This window comes from Mchenga conophoros, linkage group LG14 (genome assembly GCF_057382185.1).
Source record: "Mchenga conophoros isolate Kocher_MC1m ecotype Shallow Benthic linkage group LG14, M_conophoros_male_GT1.1, whole genome shotgun sequence".
Classification (NCBI taxonomy): domain Eukaryota; kingdom Metazoa; phylum Chordata; class Actinopteri; order Cichliformes; family Cichlidae; genus Mchenga; species Mchenga conophoros.
In genome coordinates this window covers 25,561,588-25,579,055 of record NC_140539.1, presented here as the reverse complement: position 1 = coordinate 25,579,055, position 17,468 = coordinate 25,561,588, and the positions used below count along the sequence as shown (strand labels likewise).

The window sequence follows — 17,468 nt, the reverse complement described above, 5'->3', positions numbered from 1 at the left end:
TGTGCACCAAAGCACAGAGATGAGACACTGCCGTGCATAATTGCCACCTGGGGAGAGAAAAGAGAAGAAGGCAGCGTTACTGACCAATAACGACCATGAAGGTAGAAACACTAGATAGACTGCTTAGATAAACAGACCACGTGCACTAACAATGACGAGCACATACAAATATGCATCTGTTATGGATTTTTCTGTATTTCTTTTATACATATCTAAGTATAATAAAAGAAACCGAATAACTGTTCCTGACCACAGCACAACCATTGAAAATCTTAATGGTTTCGTTTCTCCTGGTGAGCACCTCCAAACATCATCTCTCTCCATATTTCCTGTATTTATTTTCTTAGAGCCAAGCAGACCAAGAGAAATTCCTGTGGGTGTGCTATTTAGGAGAACTTTTGACCACTTCAACAATGGCTGGCAAAGTGAGCCCCGTCATCAAGTGCCAACACATACAAACCAGGAAGTCAAAGACCCCACAGAGGAAAGTCGTAATTCTTCACCTCTGACACGGATGCCTTTTATAGTAAGATATTTAGACTTTAAGCTGTCAGGCTTCATATTGTGAATTCGGCTAAGTGTGAAACCTTAGTTCCTCATGTTACTTTTTAGCTTGTCAAACTGATGTGAGAATACCATCCACCTTCTGCTCAATGCAATATTTTCCTCCAAGCGCCTGTTGCGAGCTCTGTGTTCTTAAGCGTGGAGACAGATTTCAGTGAAGTTCTCTGTGGAGCCTAAAAATTTCCTCATCCCCTGACACTTTGTGACACCAATTAGGAGGTTGCTGGTATGACAAGCCATTGGTCCATTGACAAAAAACCCTCTCTAGCTGTGTTTATGTGAGCTATGATTGATTTTATACTATAGCATAGTGAGGGAACGAAAGAACAAAAGTAAAGACCGTTGCAATGATGATGACAGAGAAACAAGAAGAATCCAGACAGGAGGAAAAAGGAAACAAGCTGAAAGTTAAAAACTTCTGATGTCATTTTCGGAAATAGACGTGGGTTTTTTTTGGTTTTTTTGTCGGCCCACTTGACTGTCAGCTGACAGAGACACTGGTCTCCAGTGAAAGAGTGATAAGAGAGCTGGTGTGCTCATTGAATACTCCTGTTATGAGCACCTGCTATCTAGAGCAATGTACATGGCTTCAGAGTCATCACAGCAGTTTACAAGACACTCGCTGTTCTAAACCATTACAGTGGGCTTTACATAATGTAACCTGTTTCACGGCTCCCAGGTTCCCCATCACCACCAGTCAAGATGCATAACAGGAGGACCATTATTTTGTGTGCACTGTGGATATGTTCACATCAGTAAAACTTGCGATGCCAGTAATGAAACAAGAGAAGATCCTTAAGAGTGTGTGTGTGCATGTGCTTGGAAATCCTCCACAGAAAACTCACACCTGCCAAATGAATGATAACAATTCATGTGGACTCTGAGCACGAGGAGGCAAATCATAGACAGATGCTGCCATTTAGAGTGCACCCCTGTGTGTGTGTGTGTCACAGTAACTGGCAGTTTAATATGGGGAACAAGTTTCGTAGCTAGTGAAAAATCTACAAGCTACTGTTGAGGATAATTGAAAGCAGGTTGCTGCTGACAGTCCTGACAGTTCACCGTCAGAGAACATATGTGCAACCTAACCAAATGTTATCTGAAGCTGTACTGTAGGCCATGAGCACAGCAGGACAGCATTAAAGCGGAGAGCTCGCATGACCGTAACAGCATACAACCATAAAGCGTCTGGATATAGCCACAACTTAACCTTGTGCTTGACTAACTCTAAGGGCTGCCGATAAGAGATTGAAGTGAAAACGTGTAAAGGTTATACGCAGCACTTAGCTGAGGCTGAGAAATTTAGCTTTCAGCAACGTTTTCAGTGACTAGCGAAGCGATTAGCAGACAGTTAGCTGACCTGATGGTGGTTTTGAATTTATGAGTCCCAGTAGACAGAAGAGGCAATCATATCAGTAACGCTGAGAAAGCCTTACACAGCATACACCACCAGCGTGTGTAAAACAAGCTTCTGGAACTGCAGTGACTGAAAATGAAATAGATGCACAGCACAGCAAAGAATGCCAAACGTTATCAAAGATCGCGGTTCGCACTAAGAGCGTCTGCAGGTCTCATAAAAGATAGATATGGCAATCGTGCTTATTTAATTATGTTCTGTGTGAAAGCAAACCTACAAAAGTAATTAGCATATTAGCTTATTAGCATAGCATATTATTACACATTTTCATACAGATTTTAAACATAAAAAAGCATAAAAAGTAATAGTGATCTATATCTAAGATAAAGCTGTCCAGTTGTGGCATCAATATGGCTTCTTATACAAAAAATAAAAATGTGCATTAAATTACTTTTTTTTACTGCTTATGCGTAAAACTATAATTTTCAAAAATATCATTTTGATTAAACAGCTTGTGCATAGAGCTGGATTATCCATTACAGAAACATTTTTTTAAAAGTGTTAATTTAGAGCAGCTGTGGCATAAAGCTTACATTGGGTGGTGGGCTAATAAATTACATTAATAAATGGTAAGCGTCTGACATGGATAAAACATCCTGAGTCTAAACAGCTCTGAAACTGCCCCCATTCTGTCGCTGTGGATTCCCACTTGAACAATGAAAACAAGAAGTGTTTGGAGGCTTTGAACATTTTTAAAATCAGCTTGCGTAGCTGGACCTGCCTGTGACCCCAACAAGGGGACAGGAGCAGGTGAAGCCCCCAATCTCCCCGATGTCTGTGAAGGCCAATTTGTGTGCTGCTCAGACAAACACTGAATGAATTACTGAAACACGGCCTGATCGTGCCTCTGAGAACATTTTGGAAATTGAGGACTGGAAGAAAATGAAGGACATGATTTTAAAAAAAGAGTTAGGTAAGGCTGAAATGATGATAGAGGAGAAACATTGAAATAAGACAAAAAGGATTCAAAAGCGCATTTATGTAGAGAAAAGTTTATGACAAACTCAAAGGTTTTGGACATATTTCAAGAATTGAGGTAATTTATCTCTCATCCTCACCTCTGTAATTTCATACATGTTAAACCTTTACGAGACAATTTGCTGTGTCGAATTGTGATCCAATTAACCCACTGTCAAATGTGAACCATGTCGATAATTAGTGCAGACTTGTAGTGATAAAGCTCTAAGTGTGTCACCTTCCAGAACTAGGACAGCCGTGTAAGTTGCAGAGACTAATGGGAACACTCACTGAGAATCAGCCTGCATGAAGCAGACATTCACTCACCTCACTCATGTTTTACTGCACCGTGAAAATGTCCTTAAAATTATACCAATTGTTGTCAGACCAAACAATATGGCCTTATTCTATCAACAGATGTGATTTTTTTTCCTTTTGGGCCACCCACTCCTTTCTCTTCCCTTTAGTCATTCTTGTTTTCTTCATCTTTGTGTTTCTTTGTGTACACACAAATACCTCAGGGTACATTTGGGACTAATTGGTCGTCTCAGGTGGAGAGCGTTCGTCTAAGCAGATTAAGTTTGTCTCAAACAGAGATCAACTAACACAAGCATACACACAAATACAAATTATGAGAGCGCTATGGCATTGCAGGCAGATGCACCCTCTGCTCTGTTATCTATATTCTTACTGACTCTCATTCTGTCTCCTTCTGCATTATTTTACTGTCATTCACTATCCCACAAAAACGCATCTTTATGATTCTTAACTTGTTCATTTTTAGCTACAAATGTTGATACTTTTTTAAAACTAAGTTCTTTGTCTATTTCATTGTTGTTCTATCTACACAATTCTATCTATGTATTTCTTTATAAACTAAGGTAGGACACTTGGAATTTCAGCCCGATATATGAGTATTGACTTAATGCTGCCCTCTGCTGCAAAAAATTGGCATCATACAATGTTTGCTGAGGCTGGTACACAAAATTTACAAATGTAATTAAACAATGTTATGGTTTGTACACAGTTCCTGTGAATATGAACACAGTCTGCTTATCAGTGGATCTCATTTATATAACTTACAACATGCAGCTTGTCTTTTGATGTCCTGTAAACAACAAACACAACATGAAGCACATATTTACACTTTCATGGTTTCATTTTACTCTGCTTCAAAAGCACGTACACGGCAGGTTTGAAGGGGACAGATGCATTTTGTTGTAACTGCATTCAGCATTCAATAACATCCAGTTAGTGCAGCAGCTGCACAGAGTTGGCAAGCCAACAAGAGGGGCAAACAACAATAAAACTAAAGTAAACCATATAAAACAATTATGCTACAAGAAATTCAATTAAATTGTTTCTCTTTTTCCCGTTTCTTGTAGCAAAATGTCTTATTTCACTCCAGGATACTACAGAGCACCAAGTTGTGCATTGGAGAGTCACTTTGAACTGTTCAAATCACAAAAATCCCAATTCGTGGTCAACGTAAAAACACAAAAAGTTTGTCATACAGACTGCATTTGCATGAGATGTCAAAAACCCTTCAGCTGCACATGCTGTCATGAAGATACGCAAGACTTACGTTTGCTTAGGCCTGCCACCAGAGAGCACTCTTCTCCTACACAAAACAGCAAATAAAAAGATCTTGAACTATATTAAATATAAGAAAGGCATTATTGTAAAAATAATAATGTGACTGTTTCATTATGCTATTTAAACAAAGGCTTGCACGCAACAATGTAAAAGAGATGAGAAGGGGAAAAATTATTTTCATTAATATGACTTAATTAACTTTAAGAAAACTAAGTAAAGCATATTTTATGCGTATCATTATTTAAAGAAATAAATAATTTAAATAAATTAAACTAAAAAGAAAAGCAAGCGGGGGGGGGGGGGGGGGGTCTTGTAATCTGGAGAATAAAAATGAATTCATAATTCAAAGATGATTATATAGCCACTGTAAATATAGGCAAAACATAACGTGATTTTTCTCACGTGAGAATTAAAACAGACTTACATCTTTGCCCTAGCGCTGGCCTCCGCTAGAACAAACTGAACACTATTAAAGACAGGAATGCTGAAAGATTACTTTTGATCCCGTAACCAAACAAACCCCTCACAGTCCCTGCCTGGGTTTCATAAGGACATGCCAGCTATATTATGTCTGGCTTGCTTTATCTGGAGTTAAAGGTTTTCAATAAAGGCCCAACCTGACTTTGTCTCACACGAATGTGTCTTATGATCTCTCAGCACTATGTCATGTGCTTTCAAAAGGCTGCTAAACATTGTAAGCTCTGTTGCCAAAATATACTGTAGACTCACCATCAGGCTCAACATAATCACGATTAGTGTGTTATGTAACCACAGGACAGGTGTTGAATACAATATGCTGGAAAATGAACAAACCAACAATGTCGCATTAACATATTAGCCATTTGATTTACTCTTACTGATGATGAGAAGTGTTTTTCTTGATGTGTAGACAGCATTTTCATATAGGCTTATTTACATTGTGCCAAGTCACAAAAACAGTCATCTTAAAGCACTTTATATAGTAAGATTAATAAACTACAATATTAGACATAGACAGACGAATGGATTGGAGAAGTCCCCTAGCAGCTTAATCTTTAAGCGTTAGCTGATCCAGACCTAACTGAACTCAAACTGAAAACTGGTTCCACAGGAAAAGAGCCTGTGAACTGAAAACTATGACGTGCTCTGCTGGGATAATATCATACTATGAAGTCTTTAAGATATGAAAGAAGCTGATTTTTTGGGAGACGGATCTTGCCAGTAAAGAAAACTGTGAGAAACAGGATCTCCCTTTTTAGACCCTGCTAAGCACTTTTGCTGCAGCGTTTTGGATCAGCTAATGACTTATCAAGCTACAATAGTCCTGCATAGAACAAATGAATGAACTAGTTTTCAGCATCAGTCTGAGACACGATGTTTCTAATTATGGCAATACTGTGCAGATGAAAGAAGGAAGCCCTAGATTTGTTTAATGTGCAGATTATAGGACATATTCTAATCAAAAAGACACACACAGCAGTATTGGAGGCCAAGTCTGAGTTTTTATGGACAAAAATAATATAACTTCACTATTTGTTCAAGTTCAAGTTCAAGTTCAAGTTCAACTTTATTGTCACTTCAACCATATACAGTTTAAAAATACACAGTGAGGCGAAACAACGTTCCTCCAGGAACCAAGGTGCTACAAGACAAGTTAGTGCAAAAAAAATAATAATATATAATATATCTAGTAATAATATTGTGCAAAAGAGCATTTACAGGTTGGTGTGTGCGATGGTTTGGTGGTGTAGGTCAGTGTGTTTGCGCTTTGTGTTGGTTAGTCAGTCCAGTCTCAATGTTTTGAGGTATTTGAGTTAAGCTGAGTGATAATGTTAGTGTATGTGTGTGTGTGCGTGTTTATCAGTCAGTCCCTTTTTGCTGAGGAGACGGATGGCTTGTGGAAAAAAGCTGTTGCACAGTCTGGATGTGCGTGCCCGAATGCTTCGGTACCTTTTTCCAGATGGCAGGAGTGTAAAGAGAGTTGTTTTTTGTTTGTTTTAGTTTTTGATGTGTTGTTGTTCTGGATGAAAACATTTTTAAACACTGCATATGTGCCACGCAGTGAAAAAGAACATTATCACATGAAAGTATACCTATACTGCTTCCTTGTGAATTAAGAGTCTGAGTAGCTGCTAATGAAATGCACTTGTGAGCAAGTGTGAGCACAAGTGTGAGTCAGGTGGAGCTCCTCTCTTACTGTCTTTGCAACTTTGTACTGAGTACTGAGTACTGAGGTCTTCGCGAATAAACTCTGAATTCATTTCAATCAGGCAGTGCTCGGGCGACCCCACTGGCCTCTGGCCCCAAGGAGAGGCGCCGCTTGTCACCAAAGTAATCTCAAGTCAGATGTTAAGCCAACAGCTGAAGTTTGGCCCAAATTGTGTCATGCAGCAGGCATTGATCCCACAACAGCAAATCTACAACAGAATGGCTGAAAAAAAGAAAAGTATCAAGGTGTTGGAATGGAGCCCTGCATCAGACTGGTGGCCTGTCCAGTGTACCCACACTGCAATGAAAAAACAAGACTTAATTTCTCATGCACTGCAGCCCTGAAGCTTTCTTGATATTGCCTATGTAGCGGCGCCAGGAGGGGAGGAAAGGATTTGGCTGAGGCAGGTTAAAGCCGAACTTACATCCCGTCGACACACACCAAATGTAGTGGCGCAAGGGATTGCAGAGGAGCGAAACACCACCAACCTAAATGCTATTGTTTTCGTGGGGTGTAAAAAAAGATGATTAATAGATGTACCAATTTTCACAATCACGCAGGTTTGTTATCTGGAGCACCGGTAGGGCAAAGAAACAAACAAAATTACTAAAAATACTTTATTTGATAATCATCAATAGAAGTAAAAAGGTTAATTAAAAGGACTGCCTTTGTACAGTAACAGCCTGACAAACAGGTAAACTAAATATAAAGGGGGAATACTGCCCACTTGGAGGCAGACTACAGGGAGGAGTGCCCAGTGTGCCACCCGCTACTCACCCGTGCGACCTCACCGCAATCCTCACTGCAATCTAACCGGTGTGTTATACCTATACCCCAGTGTACACACATGCATTCTTTGGAGGAAGGGAAACCACCACACGTGCCTAGTCTCCCACAAACGGCCGGACCTTCTCAAAAGAAAAGGACAGAAGAGTTACACAAAGTAAACAACTAAAATAAACAACAAATACAGATTCTATCCTAGAGTCTCCTTTAAACACACTTTAAAACATCACCATCAAGCGTAAAATACCATCACACAAGGGGCAAATAAATGCCGACGCTAGTTGGAATAAACCGAATTAAAAGTAGAAACAGGACAACAAGTAAACAAGACCATAAGACAAGACAGCAGTGGTTTAGCATGATCCTGTAATGAAACAGAGAGAAGCAGTAGTCAGGGTCCACCCTACTATGCCACATTATAACAAGCCCGTAAGTGTCAGGGTCCTGGGACTGGGCGACCCAGGATCCCTGAGCAGTTATGTATTATATTATTATTATCATTATTATATGTATTTTGGTGTTGCTGCTGCTCTTCTCCATGCTTGTAGATGTGTGTGTGTGTGTGTGCGTGTGTGTGTACGTCTGTGGGTATGCTTGGAGGATGGAGCTCAGCCACCTGCAGGCCTGAGGGGTGTGGCCCTGTGGAAGGACTGGTGATGGACAAGATTTACCGCATGTGTGAGTTATGGTGGGAGAAGCCTGCGGAAGATTTGCGTCGCGCCGTGGAGAGGCGGCTGCAGGAGATGCTTTTTAAATTCCCCTGGCTGGTGGACTCTCTTAATTCAGTAGTCCTGGACTTTCTGCTTTCCACCCTCCACCTCCACTCTCCTCCTCAGGCTGCTCACCTGCTCGGACAGCTGGTGGATTCACTGCCTGAGACGCCGGCCCCGACGTCAACACGGAAACGACGTTCGCGCCGTCAGCGTTCCTCACCGCAGCCGACTTCTCAAGAGCCGGCTGAGGTGAGTAATAAGGACACTTTTCCATTTCCCTCACCATCTGTTTGTTTTTCTGCAGTGGACGATGACGCTGCCGTAAGCCTTCCGACGGTGCAAGCAACATCACCTCGGTCAGAAGGCTCCACGCCACTCGCTGCTTCACCATCTGCAGCTGTAGCACCGCCATCGTTTCATCTGCCTGAAGCCACCATTTCAACATCTTTTTCACTGCCAGCCGGCGAGCCGGAGGAGCCCGCACCGCCAGCTGAGGAGCTCGGCGAGCCGGAGGCGCCCGCACCGCCAGCTGAGGAGCTCGGCGAGCCGGAGGAGCCCGCACCGCCAGCTGAGGTGCTCGGCGAGCCGGAGGAGCTCAGCGAGCCGGAGGAGCTCAGCGTGCCGGAGCAGCTCAGCGAGCCGGAGGAGCTCAGCGTGCCCGAGCGGGTGCTCAGCGAGCCGGAGGAGCAGCTCGGCGTGCCGGAGGAGCAGCTCGGCGAGCCGGAGGAGCAGCTCGGCGAGCCGGAGGAGCAGCCCGGCGTGCCGGGGGAGCAGCCCGGCGTGCCGGAGGAGCAGCCCGGGAGCAGCCCGGCGTGCCGGAGGAGCAGCTCGGCGTGCCGGAGGGATCCGCTGGGCCAGAGCTGGAGGTCGGCGTGCCGGAGGGGCCGCCACGTCCTGCAGCCCGGCCGCCACGTCCTGCAGCCCGGCCGCCACGTCCTGCAGCCCGGCCAGTACATCGGGAATCGTGGGTTGTGCTGAGGCGGGTGCTGCAACGCCGCCGCCACCGGACCCGTGGCCGTCCGCCGGAGCTGCTTCGTCGCCGCCGTCGGACCCGTGGCAGGCCGCCTGGGGAGCAGCGCCGCCGCCGTCGGACCCGGGGCAGGCTGCCGGAGGAGCTGCAGCGCCGCCACCACCACTGGATCCCGGGCTGGCCGCCTGGGGAGCAGCGCCGCCGCTACTGGGCCCAGGGCTTGCCACCGGAGGGGCAGCAGTGCCGCCGCTACTGGAGCAGTGGCAGGCCCCCAGAACTGTTTTTCTGCTGTTGCCGGACCCGTGGCCGTCCGCCGGAGTTGCAATGTCGCCGCCTTTGGACTCGAGGTAGGCCCCCTGAACTCTTTTTGTTATGTTGATGGGCCGCCTGTGACTGTTTTGTGGCATTTTTTTTTTCGTTTTGTTGCTCCGCTGCTGGATGCGCGGTTGGACTCTGGGACTGTGACCTTGGGGGGGTTGTTTTCTTTGGTTGTTTTTGCTTGTTTTGGTTCTGGCCCTCCGTCCTGGTTCCCCCCGCCGCCCGCCCTGGGTTGGTTGTGCTGTTTTTTGTTTTGGTTTTGGGGTCGTCGGGAGCCGACCCTTAGAGGGGGGGTACTGTCAGGGTCCTGGGACTGGGCGACCCAGGATCCCTGAGCAGTTATGTATTATATTATTATTATCATTATTATATGTATTTTGGTGTTGCTGCTGCTCTTCTCCATGCTTGTAGATGTGTGTGTGTGTGTGTGTGTGTGCGTGTGTGTGTACGTCTGCGGGTATGCTTGGAGGATGGAGCTCAGCCACCTGCAGGCCTGAGGGGTGTGGCCCTGTGGAAGGACTGGCCACACCCGAAGCCACACACCTGCCGCTGATCAGGGCTCGTCGGGGGAGCTACTTAGGAGAGTCTTGGAGCTCCCACCGACGCGGGATCATTGCATGAGACTCCACGTTAGTCGTCCTGTTATTGAGTTAGTGTGTGTGCATGCCCGCAGTTGTATGTGTCCTGACGGCTGCGTCTTATGTTTCCCGCAGGAGCAGCGTGGAAGACACGAGAGCAGCGAGCACCGGGGGGTGCTGACACGGGAGCGGAGAGAGCACAGAAACACGGACTATTCACGGGGAGACACGACACTGGAGTCTGGGAGAACACGGGGATTTATTGTTACGTTGTTTCACTTTGTAAATAAACACTGTCTATACATAGAGCACCGCGCCTGGGTCCTCCTTCCCCACTCCTTCCACGGTGTGCCATGCCACACCGTGACAGTAAGAGTCTTGTTACCACTCTCTAAGGGTGTTACTAAATGAGCAGCTTTCCTGCAGTGCTTCCTGCGACCTGGGGAAGATGATGTGGATTTGAGGGCATCCCAGCATTAGCCCGAGTAGTCCTATGTAAAGGGGCCACACCATTCTGGACATCAGCAATACCTGGCAGCGGATCTGTGCAAACCACAGGGGACATTGAGGGTTCTCCAAACATCCTGAATTTTATGACGGCCTCTAAGCCCAACTTCCTTCAGATAAACCAACTGACCTTCTCGCAGGGGAACTTCCTTTACACGCTGGTCGTGGCATGTCTTACACCAATTAGCTTCAGGGATTTGCGGGCAAATGACCCATATAAACATTAGGATGGGTTTGCGCATCTTTAGCCGACCGTCATCGCTCACACTCCTGGCACCACTGTTGGGTGTTTCCATACATCCCTATCCATTGAGAAAATGACAGGCCATTGAGCACCATTGAGAAACCACATCTACTGTTCTCCGAACACCCTGATAACCATGCTCCTGGTGCAGCTGCTGCAAAACCTGACCCTGATGGGACTTGGGTAACAATACCTGCAGCGTCTCTTCTCTCCCAGGATGACAGACCATCCAATATAACATGTCATCCCGCTCCACTAACCTATGCCATTGCCTGACCAACCCAAGGGTCAGCCTTGAAGTGCAACCACATTCCTTGGCATCAGGCCCCTGTCTCCAAAACTGCAGAAACTCCCAGATCATGGGGTCAGTCACCTGCAAAACATGAAGGTCAGACAATGCATACCCAGGGAAGACTGAGGTAGTGGCTTGGACAACGGGTGTTACTGGTTTCCTACCAATAACCTGGGGCAAAGGGTCAGGTACTACAGACTCTGAGCCTAAGTGAACGGCGAACATGTTTCACATGACTCAGGTTAAACATTAACCTTAACCTCGGCTCAATGGTTCAGGGGGCGGAAGTTTTCCTGAATGGAAGAACAAACAACATTACTTGAACTGGCTTGCGGTGCTGTACCAGCTGACTGAGCAGGCATGACTGTGGGCTCACCAGGGCACTCTCTGGCAAAATGCTCAACCTTCTGGCACTGTCTGCAAATTATGGCCTTATTACGTGAGGCAGGATATGGTTTGGAAGCACTATTCAAAGCAGCAAGACCCCTTGCGAGCTGATTCAACTGCTCTTGCTGACTTTTAAGAATCTCTTTCAACTCCTGTATTTTAGATTCATAGGGTGCAATACCTGCCAGACTACCTCTAAAAGGGACCTCCTGGACACTGTGCTGAAATCCTAACACCGGGGGAACCGAGTAACTTCTATTCCTACTGCCCCTTGGCATGCCTCCACGCTCCCATAATATAGCCTCCCGACGAACATCCATCAAGGTGGCAGTAGGGTGGCCGCGGACATACTGCTTTAATTCTCTTTGTAAGAAACAATCATTTTCAACAAACTGATCTTTAAGCAAGACATCTTTGTTCAGCAGATCACGAGGGGACTGTTTCACAACCCTATGCATGAGACACATAAGAACATGTGAAAATTCCTGTAATGTCTCTCCCTCCTGCTGTCATCTTGAAAAGAAATCCTCCTGCAGAGAAACATATGACTTAGTACACCCATACAGTTCCTGTAAAATAGTCAAAATCTTTTCACGACCATCTTTCTCCTCTGGAAGCTGATATTTAATCTCTTCTCTGGGCTCGCCTTCCAGGTGATCATAGATAAACAGGGTTTGGTCGGCTGGTGAAAGATGTCGTACCCTCAAACAGGCCTGCACCTCTTCCACCCACTCGGCAATACCTATTCCAGTCTTACCGTTGAACCATGGGCACTACCTCTCCCGAGGAAGATAAATCAGTCTCTCAGTCACGGGAGCTTAAATATAGCAGAATACCCATGGGTTAATGAACCCGTAGAAGCAGCACTGGTTCCAGGTTGCTCCGATTCTCGCTTTTGCCGCATCTGCCGATTTTCTGCTTGCAGCTGAGCAACCAAGTCCTTTAGCTGTGTGAGCTCTTCCAGATTGTGGTGGCATGAAGGAGGATAGCGCGAACATCCACTCCTCCCCAGCTGATAATTAGAGGCCGTTGTAAGAAACAGCCATGCTTCACTACACCTACATACAAATGCATTTGCAGTGTCAGACATTGCATAGTCTACCAGCTGCCTTGTAGAAAATCGTTGTGATGCCCACTAGCAAGAATTTGAGCCAATATTGTATTAGCACAGGTAATAGTCCCATGAATTCATGCCTCCAACATGGCCTACTCAAGTAGCACACTTGCTCAAACTGCATACAATTTATTTAGAAGTGAGAATGTGGCATTTTCAACATGTGCAAAACCATGCCACTTTATTAATAAAGTGCTTGAGGATGTCATGCTAAAATTATCCACACTACTGATTGAGTGACTGATAGTGGAGAAGAAAAATTATTTTGGGTTCTACATAACACATTTTTTACTGCCTTACTTTCAGTTAATGTATTTTGTTTTGCACTATGCATATTTTATATGCCATTAGGTCATTTATTGTGAAAATTCTCATGTAGGAACTATTGTACTGCATTTTGGTTCCACTGGTGCACCTGAGGGAGATGCACGCCCATGTTGATGTGTGAGTATGGCAAGTTGAAGCAAGAGAAGCCAATTTAATTCAGAGAAAGTTGTTTCCTAAAAGTATCTGTAAAGTGCTCATTTCTGCCTCAAAGCATGGGTCAGCCAGCGAGGTATGTTTGTATGTTATATAGATCATTTTATGTCTTTAATTCACTCGTCTTACTATCTCATTGGATTTTATGTTATGTTTTAGTTCGACGGTGGCGTAGTTTGTGATCAAGGTGAAGCTGTAACAACCCCAAGATCTTACAACTAACATTAAAGCCAACTTCATGCCATCAGTAAAAGAACTCTTTATTGACTTTAAGAAGAGGTAGAAGTGACAACATTATTTATAATACAGAAAGAGGAAGTGTGAGTTTACTCTGAAGTGAGTAAAGAGTTCTTTTGAAAATCATGCTCTAACTAAAAAGGAACTCAACTATTGGTTGATGCAAGATGTACGTGACTGAAATTTTTGCAGCTTCTTATGAACAAGTATAACCATACAGTGACTCAAAAATACCTTCTAGAAAACATTTCAGTGCTCTTAGAACTTACACCTTTAACGTTTGAACAACAAATTCCAGGGAAATAGCTCTGTATACTAAAATAAAGTAGCATTGGATGACTAGACAAAAAACAATGAAATAAAAACATTTTTGATTAATTTTTTATGAATTTTGCCATTTTAGTCAGGACTGCCAGAAGCCACCAAGCAAGACCATCAGCTCAAAGGAGACTGTAAGTAAAATTATAGAATCATGCAATGAGTGTGATTTCACATTTTAACACATTGTTGCTGTTTTAACATAAAATGCATATAGCTTCAACTTTTATTAAATGGATGAAAATATCTTCTTTATACACGGATGCTGTGCTTTAACCAAATCCACTGATGATGTGTTTTTCAGATTTAAACACATTGTTGCTTTGTTTACATATAAAGAAGACAGTCTCAACTTTAGTTAGGCGTGGCTGAGAAAGGGCGAAAAAAATCTTATTTTCACACTTCTATTGATATTGTGGTTTAACCAAGACACACACACATGATGTGTTCTAAAATTATAATTTTTCAATATGGGAAAATAAGACCTTCAGTAACTAACTTTTGAGCATCAATAACATTGGAGAATGTACTGTCGGATAATCCGGTGGAACTGACATGGAGGTTTTATCTTGAAACAGCACTCAGTGAACCTGCTCTGTAACTGTATGCGGTCTGTCACATCATGGCTGAGTCACTGTGGGTCATAAATGATTCACTTTGCAATAATTTTATTTAGAAATTATCATTACGAATGTCGGAAAGGGAAAAAAAACAGTTGCACAAACTGACATGTTGCAACAGTGGTTTCCTTTTCCCACACTTGAGTTCAGTGAGCTCTTCAGAACAACTTATTATTTTACAAATGTTTGTAAAGGCAGCCTATGGGATCAATTCATAGATAATAATAATATTGAATATATTACAGTGATGCAAGCAGTCGTGCATTGTAATCAGACAATATAAATATTCAAGCAGAAATATGTGTTGACAAAATAGACTCAAATATGTTTATTTTATTATTCAGATTAGGAAAGATTTCAAATAAAACTATACGAGTCTTCATCAATTGAATGCAAATGTTTACATTTTTTTCGAAAATTCAGAAGAATTTAAACACTCGATTTGGTTGAAAATTTGAAAAATAAAATTTAAAAAATTCGTTTTTTCCAACCCTTGTTTCAATATCATGCTGGTAATAATGGAGGCGAGCTCATCTGAGCTTTTGATAAGAAAATTATATTCTATATAGTCATGTTTTCTTGGGCGTCCATCATATTTCCACGCTGTAAATGCAAATAACTCGCAAAGTGTTTGTGTACTTAAACCATAAATGAAATGGCTATTTATGTCATATTCGTGGCACCAGTACCCTGACTACTCTGTGTTTACTGTTTCCAGTGTACAGAGGGAGGTTGCACCTGCTCACTACCGCACATCATATCCTCGCTAACAGCAGCTTTCAAAACAACTACACCATGGTAAGTCTTATCTTTACAAATATAATGTGTATTGTGCTCAATGTGTTCAGTTTGAGTTAAGGAGATCTCCTTAAAGTTTTCTTTTCCAGAATGTAAGACTTTGATATAACTGACTGGATAAATTAGTTTGAATAAATAATTTACTTTGTTTTTTCTCTCATTTTGCCCCAATCCTCGCCTTTGTCCTCTTCCTTTCTCCTTCTTTCACTCCTGTCTTCTCTGTATTCCTCTTTTGCTACAGGTGCTTAATTGTACGCAGATAGTTGAGGCACTGGAGACCTATTACCTGCCAACATTTTATGGAATTGAGTTCTCTGTTGGTTTCCTTGGCAACCTGCTGGTTGTACTTGGTTATATATTTTGTTTACAACAGTGGCAGAGCTGCAATATTTACCTCTTCAGTCTTGCGGTTTCAGACCTTATTTTCCTCTCCACATTGCCACGCCTCTGCTACCTTTATTCAAATCACAAGGAAGAGAGCAATCTCTATGTTTGTGTTATCAACCGCTACGTCCTGCATGTAAATCTTTACTCCTCCATACTCTTTATGGTTTGGCTCAGCATGGACCGCTTCCTGCTCATAAAGTATCCAATGAGGAACCATTATCTGCTCAGGCCACGAACAGCTCTGATTGTTACAGGGTTGAGCTGGATAGCTGTCAGCATTGAAGTTGCCCCAATGATAACGCTGATGGTGCAGGACCTAAAAGAAAAAAATTGGACCATGTGCCGAGATTTTGGCAGTCTGAAGGGAGATATCAGTGTGCTTGGCTACAGCTTGGGGCTGACAGTGACAGGTTATATTCTCCCTCTGTTTGGACTTTGTGTTTTTTCCTACCAAATAGCACACCTACTGCGTGTCCAGGAAAGGGCTCTGCAGCGCAGCACGGCATCATCATACAAGCGGCCTCTAAAGGTGGTTGCATCAGCGGCAGCGCTATTTCTGGTTCTCTACACTCCCTACCATGTGCTTAGAAATGTGTCAATAGCAACTATGCAAGACTGGGCAGGACTGGAGATTTGCACACGGATGCACATAAAGAGTATCTATATCTTGACCCGACCTATAGCCTTTTTTCACAGCGTAATCAACCCCATCTTCTACTTCCTCATGGGTGACAAGTTCAGAGACCTCCTAGAATCTAAGATTAGAAATATAGTCAGCAAAACAGTGGTGCAAAAAAACCCTTCATGAGTAAACTACAAACTTACTGTACGTAAAAAAAAAAAAAAGAATATCAGCATAGCATCCATTGTACATCAATGAGACCTACTTTGTAGTTTCTTTATTTTATTTTCTATATTTCTTTTTGTATTTTCCTCATATCACTGCTTCCTTTAGTGATGCACAAATATATATATATACGTACACACACACACACACACACCCATATATATATATATATATATATATATATATATATATATATATATATATATATGTATATGTGTGTGTGTGTGTGTGTGTGTGTGTACACACACACACACACACACACACACACACACACATATATATATATATATATGTGTGTGTGTGTGTGTGTGTGTGTGTGTGTGTGTGTACACACATATATATATTATATTATTATTAAGTAATAAAAAGTTGTAATAGCATATTCTTGAAGTAAAAGTATGAATGAAAGTTTGTCACATTTGCTGAAACTCTTAACTTTGCATTGCTTCATCATTGTTACGTCTTATTTGGGAATGTTTGCACATTATAGTGCCATATAGCTTCTTAAGCTAATAAACACTATTAAAAACTGTCTGCTCTTTTATTATTACCTAGACTTCAACATTTTCTCCACAAATCATTAAAGGGAGTATTGGTTAAATTAATATATATTTAAATGAATTTTGATTAAATAACTGGACAAAAGTTACAAAAAGGAAAAAAAAATTTGCACGATCTACTAGAAGCAAATGCCGTAGTCTGAGATGAGCTGGGTGTGGAATGACACAATGAGTATCAATTACACAGTTTCAGTTCCTGTATTCACTTAATAAACCATAGTATGTAAACATCTGGCTGACATAGTCTAAATCAACAAGAATGATTTAAATTCGAACAATTTTGGTCTGGTCAAGTTGGTCTTTCCCATGTAAATGCTGCATGTTCTCCATGTGCCAAAGAAATGCATGTTCGGTAACTTGATTATCAAACCTAACACGATAAAATCCAACTAGAAAAATTGAATCATAGAGGCGTCTCATGCAAGGATTTTATGCCCATCACGACTAACCACACCATGCTTGACCTATCATTTTATTTAGCCTGGACTACCTTCCTGATATTGAGACAGAGCAAACAGGAAAAAAAGAGATGAAAGTATGCCAGGACAAATATAACGCCTGAAGCTCTATATTACTTATAATATGATTTG

General features: G+C 42.7%; 1 protein-coding gene across 1 annotated transcript; it reads left to right on the top strand.

Annotated features, from left to right (window-relative positions):
• The first annotated feature begins 9,294 nt into the window (after positions 1-9,294).
• LOC146559834 (succinate receptor 1-like) lies at positions 9,295-16,467 on the top strand. Its single transcript, XM_085244858.1, has 5 exons — positions 9,295-10,138; positions 10,223-10,351; positions 13,752-13,800; positions 15,005-15,084; positions 15,326-16,467. The coding sequence occupies exons 1-5, from the start codon at positions 10,127-10,129 to the stop codon at positions 16,277-16,279; spliced, it is 1,224 nt and encodes a 407-aa protein (XP_085100984.1). The 5' UTR covers positions 9,295-10,126; the 3' UTR covers positions 16,280-16,467.
• Positions 16,468-17,468: the final 1,001 nt, after the last annotated feature.

Coding starts and splice junctions, on each gene's coding strand:
- LOC146559834 (XM_085244858.1), top strand. Junction 10,352..13,751: donor GGAGAACACGGGGATTTATT/GTTACGTTGTTT, acceptor TTGCCATTTTAG/TCAGGACTGCCAGAAGCCAC. Junction 13,801..15,004: donor CCATCAGCTCAAAGGAGACT/GTAAGTAAAATT, acceptor TACTGTTTCCAG/TGTACAGAGGGAGGTTGCAC.